This window comes from Asterias rubens, chromosome 11 (genome assembly GCF_902459465.1).
Source record: "Asterias rubens chromosome 11, eAstRub1.3, whole genome shotgun sequence".
Taxonomy (NCBI): Eukaryota; Metazoa; Echinodermata; class Asteroidea; order Forcipulatida; family Asteriidae; genus Asterias; species Asterias rubens.
In genome coordinates this window covers 6,257,633-6,276,899 of record NC_047072.1, presented here as the reverse complement: position 1 = coordinate 6,276,899, position 19,267 = coordinate 6,257,633, and the positions used below count along the sequence as shown (strand labels likewise).

At 40.1% G+C, this 19,267-nt stretch overlaps 2 protein-coding genes across 2 annotated transcripts; one reads left to right on the top strand and one right to left on the bottom strand.

Annotated features, from left to right (window-relative positions):
* Positions 1 to 3,062: 3,062 nt before the first annotated feature.
* On the bottom strand, positions 3,063 to 7,805 carry LOC117296646 (glycoprotein endo-alpha-1,2-mannosidase-like). Its single transcript, XM_033779669.1, has 4 exons — positions 7,727 to 7,805; positions 6,123 to 6,832; positions 4,924 to 5,033; positions 3,063 to 4,061 (listed from the first exon to the last, which is right to left on the bottom strand). Exons 2-4 carry the CDS (start codon positions 6,739 to 6,741, stop codon positions 3,363 to 3,365), a joined length of 1,428 nt encoding a protein of 475 aa, XP_033635560.1. The 5' UTR covers positions 6,742 to 6,832; positions 7,727 to 7,805; the 3' UTR covers positions 3,063 to 3,362.
* Positions 7,806 to 8,888: 1,083 nt separating this feature from the next.
* LOC117296624 (coiled-coil domain-containing protein 181-like) lies at positions 8,889 to 14,792 on the top strand. The gene is made up of 5 exons (XM_033779646.1): positions 8,889 to 9,205; positions 10,221 to 10,430; positions 11,340 to 12,494; positions 13,255 to 13,409; positions 14,481 to 14,792. The coding sequence occupies exons 2-5, from the start codon at positions 10,296 to 10,298 to the stop codon at positions 14,650 to 14,652; spliced, it is 1,617 nt and encodes a 538-aa protein (XP_033635537.1). The 5' UTR covers positions 8,889 to 9,205; positions 10,221 to 10,295; the 3' UTR covers positions 14,653 to 14,792.
* The last annotated feature ends 4,475 nt before the right edge of the window (positions 14,793 to 19,267 follow it).

Here is a 19,267-nt window from a genome sequence, read left to right as displayed (position 1 = left end):
TATATTCTTTGTAATGACATCTTGGAATAATACAATGACTGTTTCGCTTCGCTGAAGGGGTTTTAAGCAATTCTATGAGGTCCACTGTGGTCAAACTTAAAAGAAGTTGAGGACCCGTCATAATTTAAACAACTGGCGTCCTAATAGTCTTTTAAATGTTGACTACAATATTTTGTAAAAACTATCACCAATCGTCTGAAACCAGTCATATCCTTTGCAGTTTTATTGCCCTTTGAACAAAACCAACTTAGAACACACGCTTCGTAATATCTGGCCGTGAAGCTTCTCTGTAGTTTTTTCCCCGAAGTCATACGCCCTGACTCGAAGATACTGGCGAGCGATGCTGGTTACCACATACCAGGCTCTCTCCATGTGATGGATCGTGGAGGAAAGAATAAGCTGGATCAAGGGTGTGCTGTGGTGACTAAAACACACCACTCTTAATCATATCTTGGGCTGCTCTTCCTTCCATTTTCTCCATAAGGTTGGCCATAGGTGACGGTGTGGTGGTACCATTATACATACGGAACACTCTCTTCCTGTTTACTCTGTGCAACGAAATGCACATCCTCTTTTTGTCCTTGAGGGGAAATCTGAGATGGAAACAAAAAGCAATAGGGTCTATAGGTTAATATGAGCTTTAATGTTGCTTGTTTGTATGTCACACTTGAAAAACAACTCTGCAACTTGGCGCTGGATGTCTGTTTCGAATATGAATTCAAATGATGTCAGTTGCCTCAGATGATGAATGCACCTTTGGATTTAATCAGAACGCAAGCATTTCTATGCTATGGTTATACTGACTGTCCGGTTAGTAGGGCATACGGTTTGCTTCGCCGTTGGTGTTAGTAATCTATCTAAATTTCTTTTCTTTCTTTTGTTCTTGTTTTCTGAAAAGAACCAATAGTTTAACCTCAATAACAAACTCTGACTCTGGACTCCTGTATCATCGACCACCCTCAACAAATTAGGCCTAGCATTTATCCCAACTATAGTGCACGCATAAATTTGTATAATGAGTGTACATGTACATGTACTTGTACTCACCATACTCACCTATGGTATCTCAGTTTAGGGAGAGATTGTCCTCCAGGTTCTTTTCTCCTCCCTCGGCTTTTACATGTAGCTGCTGCACAATTATTCACCATTTCATCTACACCATAAGAAATACTCGGTAAACGTTAGGTCTATTCTAAAATGGATGGAAAGAGACTACAGTATCCGGAAATTTAAAGACGTTTGGCTCCTCGTTTTAGTCAAAATGTGTGTTTGGTCGTCGAAAGCATGCTCGTCACATCATTTCAAATGTTGCGCGTTGCCGTCAGCACGTGATTAATGGCAGCGCACAGGCTGAACCAGCGTATTGTACGCGCGGCCGATCTAGTTATTTTAATTCTATATCTATGGTTTACTCAGCTTTTTCGTTCCATTCGAAAAGTACTACTGCACGCTGGCAGCGTGCAATTGTACTTTTCGGATGGAACGAAAAAGCACTGTGAGTGACTCAGCGTGCAATGGCACTTTTATTTGCTATCACGTGACGGACAATCCTCCAATCAAATGGCAAGGATCTGCTCGGGTGTTATATAATATTATTTATTGCATAAACACATACATCATAAATCTATAAGTTAGTCTCGTAAAATGTGCAATCATGTCAACAAATAATCAAATGGTACCTTTTAAAAACATCTTTAGTAATTACATACTTAATACTTTCGAAATTGATACTGTGTTATAAAATGTGTCATATAAAATCAAGTGATAAATGGTGACATTGGTGCAGTGGTGCATCCTAGGAGGCAGTAACACAGGTTGAGGGTGGGGGTTCATTTATTTTAGTGTGGGTTCGAATCCACAAAAAATAAAATAATAAAAATGTAATTCAAATCAAAACTCTGAAAATTAAGGTCTCCTCCTGGTGTGATAATGGATCTCACTAAATACAAATAATATGCTTTAAGATGTTTAAAGGCACTGGGCACTTTTGTTAAATACTCAAAATAATTGATAGCAAAAAAACTTACTTGGTAACGAGCAATGGAGAGCTGTTGATAGTATAAAACACTGTGAGAAATGGCTTCCTCTGATTAACGTAGGTCTTGAGAAAGAGGTAATTTGTCACTCAAATAGTAAAAGACTTGTCCTTTAGGCATCTGAAAGCACACACATTGTGCAACAAGGATGTTTTTCTTTCATTATTCTTTTGCACCTTGATGACCAATTGAGTTAAAATGTTCACAGATTTGTTATCTTATGCATATTATTATTATGTTAAGTTACATCAAGTTTTCAGGCATGCAACTGTAACTTCGCCAAAAAAGAGGAAATAACAAAATTTCAATGATTTTGTGTAGTAATTTTCAATTTTGAACGGTAAAACTGAGATTAAAAAAAGAGGAAATCAGCTGATCCGAGGAAAAGTTGCATGCCTGAAAGACTTTGTACGTCATGTCAAATAGAAACCTGGAGGAAATGGTCACAAGGACCTACTGAGTGAGGGAAATTTTGCCTCAAGAAAACTTGATGGTAGAGTGAGAACAATGGTAAAGATGAAGGAATAACAATGAAAGTGAACCTGAAAACCAGAGAAAAAAAACCGTCAAATCTAGAGGCCTAGTCACATGAGGCAACTGTTGCAGGCAACTCGGAGTCGACCAACTACAGTGCATGCTACAGGACCACTTTGTTAGCACATGAGTAATTTTTCAAAACAGTGTCTTAAGGATAACAATATGTAAACATTGAAAGGCATTGGACACTATTGGTAATTACTCAAAATAATTATTAGCATAAAACCTTTCTTGGTTACAAGTAATGGGGAGAGGTTGATAGTATAAAACACTGTGAGAAACAGCTCCCTCTGAAGTGACTTAGTTTTTGAGAAAGAAGTCATTTTCCATGAATTTGATTTCGAGACCTCAAGTTTAGAATTTGAGCTCGCGAAATCGAGCATCTGAAAGCACACAACTTCAAGTGACAAGGTGTTTTTTCTTTCATTATTATCTCGCAACTTCGACGACCAATTGAGCTCAAATTTTCACAGGTTTGTTATTTTATGCATATGTTGAGATATACCAAGTGAGAAGACTGGTCTTTGACACTTACCAATAGTGTCCAGGGTCTTTAAATGTGAATGCATTTAGTTCATAGCCGCTGCCTGGCACTGGTTGCCCGTAAATTGCCTTGTGTGACATAGGGGCTTATGCTTGATACAAATAAATAACTGATAAAAGTAAGTTACAAAGTCCCTATAATCAAGAAGTGCAAAATAGTCTGGTTACCTTATAGTATAATGAAAACAGACTTTGGTTGCTGCTTTAACAACACACAGGGCACATAACAAAAAGGTTCCATAAATACTACCGTTTCCAACCGGAAAACTTATCCACTAGTTGTCTAGTTAAATCCAAATAGTAGTTGGATTTATTTGGTCGATAGTCCAAATATTTGACCTTCCCGGTGTGTTTGGGGACAGCGCTCTCAATCTGCGTCCCCTCGTGCCACTCGTTAAATGATGTAATGGAAATAATAGGGGGACTGTAGTTCATGGCCGCCGTGAAGGCATTTTTGTAGTATTCCCCGTTTCGGCGTTCCTGCGTGTTCTTGGCGTTCCAGGGTCGGACTGCTACGTCGTCGTAACCCGGTCCAACGCTCGGGATGAAAATCATGGAGTTGCGCTTCGCTGTGGTGGACAGAAACTTCCAGTTGTTCCAGTGGGACCCGAACGTGAACAGGTTCGACGCGAAGTACGTGTAAAACCCATCGAAGCCGCCTGTGAATAACTCAGTGTTATGTTTTTGCTCCACAAATAACCCTATGATTACGGCGTCATAGTTGGTGTTGCGGATGCTCATTGGGGTGTTCTTCTTGAGGATTCGAGCCCAGGCTCGTGGGCTCGTTAGGTAGGAGTCATAGAGGTACACAAGGGGTAAGTCTACGCCTTTGTGGTGGTACTTGTACAAGGCAGGGTGGTTCCCATATGTGTCAACGATGTACCTTAGATCGTTCAGGAAGGTCAACTCTGTTCGGTTCTTGTACGGCTCACTATGAAACGCCAGCTGTAATCAAATTTTAAAAAGCAATCACCAAATTATAATTGGTAAACTTAATTTGTATAAAGCTCTGTCGATTTCTCACCGAGTGAGAAGATCGAGGAGCGCCGGTTGCACCTTGCTGGTCACTTCCTACCGCGCCACAAAGAGCTACCAGCCAATAAGTCATCATGTGCGAGCCCACTCACAGCAGGCGCGGCCCCGGAAGACCCACCAAGACCATGCTCAAGACCCTGATTGGAGACGCAGGCGTAAGCATTAGTGTTTTTTCTGGTTTTAATTCCCCCAAGACACGGCAGCAGTAACCGACAACATTTTTTTTTCTCCAAGGGTCAATGAACAGAAACAGAAAAAGGGGCGTTAAACTAACCCCTCAATGCAAGACGTTGGAACACTAGATGGCAGAATTACCAGATCAATTTCCATTGCTTTTAATTCTGAGCATGTGCACATTTTCTTAGAACTACACTGGTAAGTCTGCTGCCACCTTGAGCAAGTTCAAGTGTGCACCATGGTTAAAAGGTCAACTATTATTACTCGAAACCAGACTTGTCGACCATTGGTTGAACATCATTTTGGAACCAGCTCGACCCATGGTTTCCTCAGTCAGTGGTCCCGTGACCATGTTCCATGCTAACCTGTGTATAGCGCAGATGGGAACCAGTGACACAATGAAAAACGAGGAAGGCGATGGAGTGTTGAATAACGTGGTACCAATGGTTGACTAGACTTCCACAAGAGTCGTTCGAGTGAGTGCATCAATGCGCACATGTACGTTTGCTGGTCAGTAGTCAACTTAATGTGCGGACGCGAACTTGCTCCTAGCATCACAAAAAGTCTTCCGTTGAGACGAAGCCATTAAACTTACCTTGAGGTCATATTTATGGCAGGCGTTCAGTAGCAGGGGAACCAGGTCATCACTTGGCAAACCAGCGTCGTCGTATTTGTTTGGTGGGTACCATGACAACACAAGCACACCTGCATGTTGTAGGAATTCAGACAAATACTTCATAAAAACAGTAGTGTCAGTTGCTCTAGAATTAAATGCAACAACAAGCGGAATATTGTAAAAGCTGACACTAGAAACTTAGGGCCAGATTTTTAACCTAACAACTTTTCTGATAAAAATTCTTGAAGTTTTCATATCATAAACTTAAAACCGCTTATCCTAATAGACCTCTTTCCCAATCTTCCTTGCTGATTTTGCTAAATAGCCAAAAGGCAATGTGGGAAGGAAAAGGGGGCTTTGAACAAGTACATGTAGACCACTTTTCTTCCCCACAGTGCCCTTTAGCAAGGTCAGCCAGTGGGAATCGCGATACAGTCTATGTAATAATGAACTTTAGAGTGACTTGACTGTGTTGTCTAGTGTACAAGTTTATAGTTGCAATGTAGGGCATAGGCCTACCAATTAAATTTGAGAAACGACTTGCATCAAGACTACCCAATTAAATTTGAATTCCTCAAATTTGAATTCCTCAGACTAGGCCTCAGACAGTTGCTATAAATGTCAAATGATTCAAGGCAAGAATTTGCATAGCAACCTCCAAATCAGCAGACCCCAGTGTACATGTACCATTGTGCCATTCAGAATTGTGTATGGGTGTTCACAGTGTCTTACTTTACAACCCAAAAGCTAGTCTTGGTGCAAGACGTTTCTCGTTTTTCTTTCACGCACAGCGCGGCCAACTCACCATAATCGTCCGCACTGACTCACCTGGCTTAGTCCACTGGGCAGTTAGTGGAATAAGTCAGGTGAGTCGGTGCGGGTGCTGTTGGCGAGTTGGCCGCGCTGTGTGTGAAAGAAAAACGAGAAACGTCTTGCACCAAGACTACCCAAAACCTGCCCCTAATAATGTGACAAAGCAACTATCTTCAATAGTCTGAGAAATTAAATTAAGTGGTAATTTGTGATCAAGCACATCATTGTACCAGACAATATTCAAATCGAACATGCAAATGGTTTATTGCTGTGGGTGCCGATGTTTATTTTGAGGCCTGCAAAAGTAAGTTTCAAACACAACCAGTGTCTTTGAAAACAACTGGTTCACTGATTTTCACTCTCACCGGTTCCAGCTATTCTCATCTGTTGCATATGTTGATCAATCACGTAGGGATCCCTGGAACTGTAACTGCCAAGCGCTGGGTAGAAACTAGCACCGACATCATCCGGTGGTACGTGTCCCTCCGTCGAAAACTTGCTGGCGATCTTTTTATCCCAGTGCTTGAGTCTGTCGTGGTTCCAGTGAACATACCTCCCGTCGAATTTCGGATTACCGTACCATGGATAGTAGAAAATGTGGACATTATAATTTGGGAGGGGTACTGCGCTAATGTTAAACTTGTTCAGTTTGGCATCGGGTAAGGGCTTGATTCCTGGAACGGGCGGTAGTTTGTTTTCCAGCTTTGGAATCGGAAAGATAATATTATTGTTGTCCATGTGTTGGTCATGTTTTCGGTCAATTCTGGCTTCTTCGAATGCTTTGAGTTTATCTTTGAGTTCAATTGCTTGCTGTTGTATTTTCAAACTGTCCTTCAGAGCGGCTTGGTGCACTTTGAATTGCTCGTCCTGTTTGGATTCTTCTTTTGTGATTCTCCCGATGGCTAGAAAGCAGCCGATCAAGAAGACGATGACGATGGTTGCTGCGATACATCTTAGAGATTGAAAGGATCTACGTGTCAACATCTTAGTAGAGTTGATCTTGTCTTCGTAGAGGATAAGCTGTGCTCAATGTAGATTCCTTCACTATGCAGCTTCAACACAATTCTCATTGTTCCTGCATGAAGAACAAAAATGCTTTCACATACAATCAAAATGGACATCCCATAGAAGCCCAAACACAAATGCAGACTTCAGGGGCTCTCCCCTCCCCCCCCCCCCTGTACTATAAATTACAAAAAAAACTTCCCATTTGCATTTTTGAACAAAAATGTATTTAGTAAAAATTTAGTACAGAGCCCATGTATACTGGGTGTAGGATTCCTCTAGGTGCAGATAGTAATGAATAATATCATGGAGCAATAAATCTAGTTTAATGCTCTTTTATGACAATGATATACAACGAACACAACAATTGATACGGGACTCGCTCGAGTTTGCAAAATAGACCGTATGATGTCAGGCATGGAATTAAACTGGCCATAAATGTATTTAGTGCCCAGTGTTCAGAAATGTCCCTTAGTTTTGTTTAGGATTTACTTTAGATTTTCAAAAAATAAAAATGGCCTTGCATTTTGCATTAAACACCTGGATTGAAACATCAGACTCACTGTCACACTTCGTTTGTTGTTTCGTAAATATTGTTATAAAGTTCACATTCTTCAATTCTTGCAAACTGCATTGGGTTGGCAAAGCTATTCCCTTTCCACTGTGGCCCGGTTGATCAACCCAAAGTCAAAACATTGACCGTGATGAGACCGGCGAATTGTGACTGTCCTCCATCCATGCTTATAAAACGTAGTCCATCGTGTGCATTTATCATCCCACCGAATGACCAAACCAAAATCATGAATTCATGAAGTGGTTGTTGAACAATTTTCAATGATTTGTTTCGTCACCAAGTACAACTCGGGAGAGCGTAATTAAAAGAGCACGGACAGTGGAAAAAACATAAGTTATACTCAAGAAAATAGGATCATTTTGCAAAAGGTAAAAAAATTCATTTTAATACCTGAAATGAAGAGGAAGAATTTGGGGCGTCCAACAACGAACGATCACGATCTTCTTTCTTGCCACATTTGTTGATGATATACCGCCCTCTGTAGTTGGAACTTAATTTCGCATTTTACACAAAAAAATTAAAAAGCGGCGGCCCCCCCCCCTCCCTCCCCTCCCCTCCCCACCACATTGCCTAGCTAGTCCAGCGAGGCCGTATGGTGGCGGCTACGGCTACGACTGTTGCTAAGTACATAATTAAAGCACGTTGATACGGAAGGTGTCAATGAGAATTGCTCCAGTTGAAGTTTATCGATTCCTACATTATCATCAAGATCAAGATCAAGGAAATCTATCCGTAGTAGAGCCGCATGCATGCAGGGAGCCGCAATTCGGACAACATGCCTCCCTTTCCCTCTCTAGGACCCCCCCCCCCCCCCCCCCCCCATAACTGCTGTGTACAAACTTCTTCTCAAAGCACCTGTTTTTAATCATCCTCCTTCATGCCATTATTTTGCTATTTCCTGCCATGCGCATGCATGCGGGGCAATTTGCCGATAATTATTATTATATGGGTTATTTAACTGTATAAAGAACATCATACGGTTCACCACATGCCTTGGGCCGGAAGGAAGGTTATTAAATTCACTGATTGGGGGAAACGGCGATCCCTCTGAATGGTGTAAGTATAGTTTTTGAGAAAGAAATTTCTTGCTGAAATTATTTGAATTGAATTCGAGACCCGATTTTAAGCACCTTAAGCACAACATTGCATGACAAGGTTTTTGTCTTCTCTCACAACTTTTTGACGGTCAAAATAATTTTGAATTAGTTCAATCGTCAACAAACCTGGCAGGTTTGTTATTTATGTTGAGATATCTTTGACAACGGTGTCGACCACCAGTGCCTCCAACACTGGTCTTATTATCGCCTACCCATGCAATGGTGCACCTTTCCTAGATGGATTTATTATAGTATCACCATGGACATTCGTGACCCCCCCCCTTTTTCAACCTCCTTCGTACCCCCTTTCGTCCCGCCCACAAAAATCCTCCGACCTGAAATCAACAGAGGGCGTCCTATACAAATCTGAAACCTAGACTCACCTAAAATTATTGCTTGTACTTTGCGAACTGGGTACCAGTCTGAGCCACTCAATTACGTTATGGCGTTGCCAATGGTGCTCGGCCAAAACACGTATCGATTTGTGTGCAAAGAAAAGTCATTAAATAAACAATAAACCATTATGACTAACGTTTAATGCACCGGATCTCCTTTCTTGTGCTTATATATGAACCATCGCTGATGCCGACTATTCAAAGAATACAGATTGGGTATCTAAATTGACACGGAAATTGGGAGAAAAGTGGATTTCCATGACATGTTTTTTTAGATGACTGACAAAAGTGACAGATGATCAGATCTGGAGTCTTTAGAACGCGAATAATCATAATGCCAGGTGTCAACGCTAAGTCAAGTGAGACTGCTGTGAAAAGTGAGTGATTAGTTACTGTTATTGTTAACAATAACATGGTAATAAGTCTGCCGGAAAGGTTTCCGTATGGCGCCACCACTTTTTCATTCGATATGAAATAATAATTAATATTATAATAGTATCTAATTTTAAATTTATCCCCTTTTGGTTTGTAAAAATGACTATGATTATGAGTGAAAAAGTGGTGGCGCCATACGGAAAGTTATCCAGTCTGCCTGTGGTGCAATGGTATGAAGTGTCCTGACACCTACCGTAGGCTACTGTGGGATTTTCGTACTGTAACTCACTGTGGAGTAACTAGGATGAACTAGCCGTATCCTTGGCCCCAGCACGTCTGACTCTGATAGTGATATCAAAATCTTTCGCTTCTTTGAACATGTTGAAAAGCATGATCTGTATCATGAAACTTATCGATCTAATGCTTCTTCAGAAGTTGCGGATAGCCCTACACTTGGAATTGTTCAAATAGGTATCACAGGTTTTGAGTAAAAATCAAATGAATTTTGAGTGTGAATTTTCTCAACTACCGCTCTTTTATCGCTAATGCCGATATGCTGATTGTCCCCCGACCGTGCAACCATTTTTTTCCCAGGACAAACGTGTATAACTATCTGCACACATTCGTCCTAGAAAGAAAAGATACCCAATCCGCGCTTTGTGAACTTGAAACATATATATGGACACGCGTGCGTCTGGGAACTATTCTTTGTTACTCTGTTACTCTGTTACTGACATGTTTACACGAATTTCCTGTAAATCCTAACCCTAACATTAAACATGCCTAACCCTAACCCTAATCTTACCTTAACCCTACCCCCCCCCCCCTTCCCGGCCCTGTGCACACCCCATGCAGCATTGAAAACCAGTGCCACCAAAGTTTGGATCCGAAAACTAGGTTTGTAATGAAGTTGATCGTATCATTACAGTTAAAAAGTGGTCCAAAATCCAATGATTAGATTAAAACGGTAGTAATGTGTGTTGAATAAAGTGTTCTTTAATCATTTCCCCTCTCCAGGTTTATGATTTTCTGAAGGATTGAACCAATTATTAGAGTGTATCTTGACGCAAACACACCGGATCTTCAGCCGCAATGGCAGGGGTGGAGACTGCGAATGAGCCTGCCCAACATGATATGGAACGAACTGATTCCATGAGCTCAATCGATAAAGAGATAGATTTACTGATGAGAGATGGAGAAACTGAGGACACGGCTACGGACTCACAGGTGAAGCCCCCATCACATAAAACTCTTTTTCGCTACGTTCTAGAAAAATGTAGCCAAACCGGCTTAAGCAGGAAAACCTGTTGGTAATTGTCAAAGACCAGGGCCCACTTTCATGACTCTGCTTACTGCCAACTTGTGCACTTTTAATCACCATTTTCCTCTTGTGTGCACACCCACAGGGTCCGTTTGTACATGTAGCATTATGGAAAGGTTTGCGGTAACACCATGTAATGACTATCTCTAGTGAGTTGGGGTGGTTCTGAAAAGGAACCGTTGGTTTCAACTCAACGTTTCTTTTCAGAACCACCCCAACTCACTAGAGATAGTCATTACATGGTGTTACCGCAAACCTTTCCATATCGTATTTCCACCATGCAAAGTTTCAAATCCTACTTACATGTAGCATTTTCATCTCATTTACAGACAGACCCAACTCATTACCAGAACTGCTGACCTAGGGGGTCAAATAAAAGACATTTTTCCAACCAAAACTTTGAGATCTAGCAAGATAAAACTCATTTTACTAGCCCTGTGAACATATTTTTAATCTTACATGTACAATGTTGTACACACCGTTTTTAAAATAAAAACAATTATATTTTCCAGGAGCTTCAAAATGCACCTAAAATCATTGCAAACTTCATTAACGACCGTATACATGTAGTCCTTAACCAATGAAATAATTCTCTTGATGTTTTCTTCTGGTTAAAGATCCTCAAATGAGTTCTGTAACGGGTTTTATTACCAAAAGGTGTCTTTTCATAACATGTACTTCCTAAATTGAGAATATTTACTCCTTGTATCTATGAACAGACATTTTAACAGCAAAGACCCTCATTACTGTTTGAAAAAGATGATGCCGATCGCTATTTTCATTTACCGGTACTTTATTTCTACAATTCTTTGCAGGAAGGAGGTCAGGATGAACGTTATTCCAGATCAGAGTCCAGACGAGAAGAGCCAGCGTCACAGTATCCATTGAACGAGGAAAGCACAGAGAGACATGAAACGGTCATTGGGAACGAAGAATATGAACATGAAACAGCCTCAGATGATGAGTTGTCGGACGAGCAGAAGCTCCTTGAGTTGGAGTTACAGAAGCTGAAGGATGAGGGTTTCCTGCCGATGGACGATCCGCCGGAGTACGACATCGCCAGCCGAGTTCGAGAGTTAAACGAGCAGCTCAGGGCAGAGGGAGAGATCCCAGAGAGGACAGATCGTAAGGTAACGTTCAGTGAGAAGGTTATCGCGGTCGAGTTTCATGACGATGAGGAGGATTTTGAAACGGAACCGGATGTCGAGAATGATAACACCGCAAGTGAAAATGTAGACAGTGAAGCAGCACCATCCTCAGAAGTCGTCACAGATCCAAATGACATTGAGGTCGCGAAGCTAACACTGGACGATGAGGAAAAAGCATCTGAAATTGAAACAAAAGACAGTGACAATCAGAGAAGCTCAAAGAGTAACGGACAAAGCCCAAGAGGGCCTGATGAGAAGATACTGATCGAGAGGGATGGTAAGTTTGAATTAATCAACGTTAAAGACCTCAGCTATGATGAGAGACAGTCTATGGGACTTGAAGTATTACCAGACGAGACCGATCAACGTAAAAAAGATCCGGTTACCCCGAACGGCCACGGTGACGCCCCCATCCCAGAAGAAACCACACCTCACGAGACGACAAACCAGCTACAGCCAACGCCTCCATCTAAGCCTCGTCCATCGACGGCGACAGACAACACAGGGCTGCATCGGACGCAGCTTCCACCCCGACGGATCCAGTCAGCGCGCACGCAGAGAGAGTCCACCACGTCATGGTCAGTGACTTACACCGGGCACAGTAAGTACGGCTTGACACCAGAGCAGAAGGAACACAAGAAAGAGCAGCTGAGAGCGAGAATGCAGAAGGAGCAGGAGGAGAGGAAAGCCGCTGAGGAAGAGCAACGCAAGAAACAAGAGGAGGCAGAGAGTGCCTTCCAGGCGTGGCTGCAGAACAAACAAGACAGTCAGAAGCAGAGGAGGCAGTCTGAGAAAGACCAGAAGAGGCATGGCGGAGAGAAGGTACATGTTTTCAAGATAAATTCTATTTCAATGATTTAGTCTGTGTTTGCATCAACAGACAACATCATGGCGTGTCATGGCCATGCTGACTAATAAATCGGTCTCAAGTTCTATTGGTTGTTTATCGGACTGTGGGTTTAAATCCCAGTCATGACGCTTTACCACAAATTGCTTCTCTTAACCCAGGTGTATAAATGGAAACCTGTAAGGGCAGAGAAGGTATAATCAGCCCCAGTGATTGAGCAAGCAGCTTGAGGCTTTATGCTTGGAGTTAAGAAACTTTGTGGATTGTTCAATGTGCAAGTCATTGTTGAACTCCAGCATTAACAGTAATTGGCTTCCTCATTAATAGTAACTTTTAAGAAATTCTGACCAGTGGTCATCTATTAAATGTCACACTAAACCGTTACAAGATTCGCCTTATTCCATCCCTGGTTTAATCTTATCAACAAACAATAGCTTGTGTTTTTGTTGTCTTGGTTTTTTTTTTACTGTTTTCCTTGTGCAATGTTGTCCTGATCTGATAATGGACAGCACTTTGATAAGTTTGTCTTCTGGTGTTATTCTGGGTCTTATTTTGCTCTTTTATCTTTGGGGTTTGTTTAGAATATTTCTGCTTTTTTTATCTTATTAACTACCTTTTGTACAGTAACAACAATATTTCAGATTTGTTTAATACAAGCGTCTGTGTAATCGATATTGTTGAAATAGAAATAGACCATTAATAATAATTATTATATTTACTAATTTTTTTCTACAGGATCAGGGCAACACCGATGACAACTATCAGGACTGGCTTCAGATGAAGCAGAGCCAGGCCAAGCGAGAGAGAAAACTCCGGAAACAAGCAGAGCAGGAGAAGGTCAACGGGTTCTATATACGCGACCGCAAAGATTGTGACCAGGCCTTCAAACAGTAAGTAGTTCACACAGCACTAGGAAGCACTGGGCTCAAGTTCATAGAGCTGCTTGAAGACATGGGACACTATTGGTAATTATTAAAAATAATTGTTGGCATCAAAACTTTCTTGGTATCGAGCAACGGGGAGCTGTTGATAGTATTTAAATCATCGAGAGAAACAGCTCCCTCTGAAGTAATGTAGTTTTTGAAGAAAGAAGTAATTTTTCACTAATTTGATTTCAAGATCTCAAAATTAGACTTTGAGGTCCTGAAATAAAGCATCTGAAAGCACACGACTTCCAGTGACAAGAGTGTTTTTTTCTTCCTGATTATCTCGCAACTTCGACGACCAATTAAGTTCAAATTTTCACATATGTTGAGATACACCAAGTAAGAAGACTGGTTTTTGACAGTTACCAAAGGTGTCCAGTGTCTTTAAGCAGAGAATATTCCTTAAAATTTGTTTGCTAAGCAGAAAAAGCAGGATACCAAAACCAGATGGTACAAATGATAAGGTGTTTTGACTACTAACCTTATTCTGCCACTAGCTTATTTTGCCAATAGCTACCAGGCAATCTTACAGGTCTAGTTGGCGAGACAGTGCTCTAGAATTGCTAAGGTCATTGGTTCAAGCGGGGAAAGTACAAAGTAGACAGTGCTAACACAAATCGGTGTATATGGGTAAAACATATTCTTTATCCCCGATGCAAACTTAACATCTACTAAACCTTACTCTTGTCATCAGAATAGATCGATCAATTAGGCTCCACCCACGGTGCACGTGTGAGCAAGAACACTTCAGCCTCTCCAAGCCATTCTGAACAACTCTGCCGAGCGTGCCAAGCATACGCGCACGCATGTCGGACCTTATTTTGTCAGACTTTTGGTTGCGCAATGGGTCGTGATTGGTCAATACGCAGTAGAGTGGAGCGTAATGGATCGGTCTATTGTTTTTGGTTAGCTACATGAGCTTATAAGCGGTTCTGTGAAATTGGGCCCAGATTAATGGATTTTTAAAATTTGTAAATTTTATGAATTCCGCATTATTTTAAAACAAACAAAATTCATTTTCTGTATTTTCTTTAGATGGGTGAGGTCGAAAAATGATCAACTCCGCAAAGAGCGTTCCCTAAAGAGATCTAATGCCAGCATCAGCAAACAGCTCGCTCAACAATCGAGGAAATCCAAGAACCTAGCCAAGGCTCTGGAAACGGCACAGATTTATAGATACACAGACTGGTATGGCTACAGATTCTAAACTCTTAAATATTTGGCATGATTCAATCATTGGTGTCTCAAAGGACCAGATTTATTCCAAAGGTTTCCGGGGGGTCGATTTCTCAAAGAGTTAGGACTAGTGCTAACTTAGGACATAGTCCTAGGAGATATTAAAAACATATGGCTAGTCCTAAGTTAGGACAAGTAACTCGTCCTAACTCAAGATAAGACTAGTCTTAACTCTTTGTGAAATCCACCCAAGGGGTCAATTACACTGTTACACAAAGAGTTAGGACTAGACTAGTCCTAACTTAGAGCTACAATCCCGGCCATATCTCATTGGGGCCCCCTGCCCCCTTTTAATGTTGGTTTTGATTGCGCGGTCTTCTGCGTTACAGTCAACCATGAGCGGAGGGATGGGTGAGAGAATATTTCTTGTCAGGGGGAAGTGGACATGTAATGGTTTTATGTAGCATTGGGAATGGGTGCCCCAAGCATTTTATTTTTAGCCAGGATTGCAGTCCTAGGAGATATTAAAGGGTTTATGTACTCTTTGTAGAAAAAATACAATGTCGACAGATTTACACTAAACTTACGCAGTTTGAAGATAATGATTGTAGAAAGCTTCCATGAAAATATTACGTGCTGAGGTGCTGTAGTTTTTTGAGAAATGAGTAAAACAATGTCATGAAAATAATTTTCGTCTCGGTGATTATGAGACGAAAATTATTTTAGCATGTAAAAACGTATTTTCATGGCATTGTTTTACTCATTTCTCAAAAACTGCAGCACCTCAGCAACTAATATTTTAAGGTACGCTTTCTACTATCATTGTCTTCAAACGGTGTAAGTTTAGTGTAAATCTGTGGACACGGGTTTTGTGTTACAAAAAGTATCCAAATCCTTTAAAAAGGTATGGCTAGTGCTAAGTTAGGTTGAGTACAAGTCCCCCTACGTGTACATGTATTGTAAGTTGAGATGTGACTAGTCTTAACTTTTTGTGAAATCCACCCCTGTACAGCTGTACAGCTACCTTTAAAATTGATCCCTCTGGTGCTGAGTCATGCCACTGCCAAGACTGCTCACCATAGAGTAGGGTGTTGTGGTCTTATGATGCGCATGTACGGCCATTTAAGACGCTGCACAGCTGTTGCTAAGGGTACATTGCTAAGGGCAGCCTATGCTTCAGTGCTTGTTAACATGGTGATTAGGCTGTAGTCAATACTTTGATCATCATGGATATGATATGAATCAATATTCATTATTTGTACTACTCATGGGACATGGGAATCAAACTATGTTGTTGTTGTTGTTGTTGTTTAGGTTTTTTTAGGGGGGGGGGCTCTCATCTATAAACTTGATAAAATAGCCAACCAACGGCACTAGTTACACCATAGAGCAAGAACGGTGGACGTCTCTACCCACAAAAGTTAAATACAGTCGAGTTGGTAATTTTTTGTACATCTACAGGGATATGTAAAGATAGACTTACCGATAAGGTATTATGTACACAGTCAGGCTCATATTTTTTAGTAATATGGTAGATTGTTGGAAGTACTAGAGTGACATCTACAATGTAAGATTTGAAAGTTTGCATGGTGGAAATACGATATTGACCCATTTCACCGGACGTCATCAGCAGAAAAATCTTGAAAGCGCCATACTGGTGGGCAATTTCACTGTGGGTTTTGATATATATAACTCTATGCTGCGCGTTATGCAGTAAAGTGAGCATTTTAGGCGACGCGGCGTTAATACACGTCAACCTAACTGCCCACCAACATGGTGAGCGTGGCATTGGTCGCCGCGTGTGATACGCGTGCAAGGGGTCAATAGAAAGGTTTGTGGTATTGTTTGGCTATCTCTAATGAGTTGGTGTTGGTTCTGAAAGGTTGTACAAGTTGAAACCAATGGTTCTTTTCAGAACCACCCCCAACTCATTAGAGATAGTCATTACATGCACATGGTGTTACCGCGAACTTTTTCATAGCTACACACAATGTAGGCATTACATAGGTACGTACCCCTACACATGTATGTACTTAACATAAAAAGTGTATCCTTTTTCTTAGATACATTATTTCAATTAATTTCTTTCACCTTCAGTGTACCACAGGGCCAGTTGATCAATTTGCAGTTTGAACCAATGTAATAGTCAGTTGAGCATCTTTATTTATTTTATGAGTTATAGTTAATTACCATAATGTTGAAATAAACAAATAATAATACATTTTTGAGCCTTGTCATTATTTGGGGAACAAATTCCCTCTTTAGAACTCAAAAACTACGTAATGTTACTTCAGGGGGAGCCGTTTCTCACAATGTGTTATACTATCAACAGTTCTCCATTGCTCTTTACCAAGTTATTTGTTATTATGCCAACTATTATTTTTAGGAATTACCAAGATTGTCCAGTGCCTTTAAAGCCTCTAAGCACAAGTTATGACTTGTGATTAATTTTGCTTACTGATTTTGTTGAGATAGAGAACTTTGAATGTGTGCAAAACTCAAGAGTGTACATACAGGTTAGTATACTTGTACACCACAAACATGCTTCATTATTGCGAGGTTTTCCTTTTACATGTAAGTCGCGAACAAACACGGTCAGCCATTTTGTGGAATTCGAAACTTTGAACTCTATAAAATGGCTCACTGTGTTTGTTCGCAAAGTAAAGTAAACCCATTCAATTTGGATGCATGTTCGTGTGGACTTTTATATTCTACTTTTAAATTATCCATCTAACCATTATATGCATTCCATAGCAAACGGTTGCAAGTGCTTTTCAAAGACCAACTCGGCCGATCAAAGGCAACGTGTTCCTTTAAAGGCAGTGGACACTATTGGTAATTACTCAAAATAATTATCAGCATAAAATCTCATTTGGTAATGAGTAATGGTGAGAGGTTGATAGTATAAAACATTGTGATAAACAGCTCCTTCTGAAGTGACAAAGTTTTCGAGAAAGAAGTAATTTTCCACGAATTTGATTTCGAGACCTCAAGTTTAGAATTTGAGGTCTGGAAATCAAGCATCTGAAAGCACACGACTTGGTGTGACAAGAGTGTTATTTTCTTTCATAGTTATCTCGCAACTCCGACGACCAATCAAGCTCAAATGTTCACAGGTTTGTTATTTTATGCATATGTTGAGATACACCAAGTGAGAAGACTGGTCTTTGACAATTACCAATAGTGTCCACTGTCTTTAAGGTTAAAAGTATGGTATTGACAAGGTATCTAGATGAGTTTTTGGTTAATTGACTGCGCTTTTCCCAATTTAAAAATTGTGTATGGATGAGAATACATGTAATATGACATGTTCTATCTTGGCCTCTTTTTACACTTTCATTCTGTTTTTGTAGCAAAACAGCTCATTTCACTTGCTTTTCCCCAAGTTTGATTTTCCAGTTAGGCTGTTTTGTCATGGAAGTGTCTGTTGCTTTGCCTTGCTGAAAATTTCCAAGATATATGTACAGTGGGGATTTGAAAACTGCTACACTGGTATTCCAATTATTTTTCTCCAAGGATGTAGGCCTACAATGTACTGCATTAACATTAATGAAAAAGTCGACCTGGCTGCTTTTGAACTGTTATTTTCAAATTCAGATCAAAGGTTGCTGTCAGATTTCTTGAGATACATGTTCATCACTTCAAACTACAGTGTTGATAAATTGAAAGTACTTGTACAAGTTGAACTTTTATGTTTAGATCAAAAGCTGCTGTCACAATTCTTTAAATACATACACATCACTTAAAGGCAGTGGACACTATTGGTAATTACTCAAAATAATATTAGCATAAAACCTTTCTTGGTGACGAGTAATGGGGAGAGGTTGATGGTTTAAAACATTGTGGAAAACGGTTCCCTCTGAAGTGATGTAGTTTTCGAGAAAAGAAGTAATTTTCTACGATTTTGATTTTAAGACCTCAGATTTAGAATTTGAGTTCTCGAAATCAAGCATCGTGTGACAAGGTCGTTTTTTTCTTTCATTATTATCTCGCAACTTCAACGACCGATTGAGCTCAAATTTTCACAGGCTTGTTATTTTATGTGTATGTTGAGATACACCAAGTGAGAAGACTAATCTTTGACAATTATCAATAGTGTCCACTGTCTTTAAATACATACACATCACTTAAAACTACAGTATTTATAAATTTAGTACTTGTACAAGTTTAACTTTTATGTTTTGCTTTTGCTTGTTTGTGTTTTCTTTCTATGCTTTGGATGCATATTAAAAGGTTTTTCTTCAATAGCTACATTTAAATTACAAACAATCATTCTACAGTTAATTTTCATAATTACCAAAGAAAATTATTCATTTATTTATGACAATATTATTTCCCGAAATAGTTCCTCTTTTGTGCCAAAAGTTAGTATAATGCTGATTTTGTGAGATGTGTTTTCTTTATGTAGCCTTTACAGTTTTTAAGAATTGTCTTTTTATTTCCTTTAGAGTTTCATGTTTGCTTTCACAGGTTGTTCCTGATTAAATTATAGATTACTAAATTATTTTAAAAAGGAATGAATGTGAACTGTTGCTTTCTTTGTGATTTTAGTCTAGTGTTTCGGGAAGACCATTATTTTTTGTTTTACCTCAGAGCAAAAAAGGTTGTAGAGAAAAAGGGATATTTTGAAGCCAGAACGTTTGCAG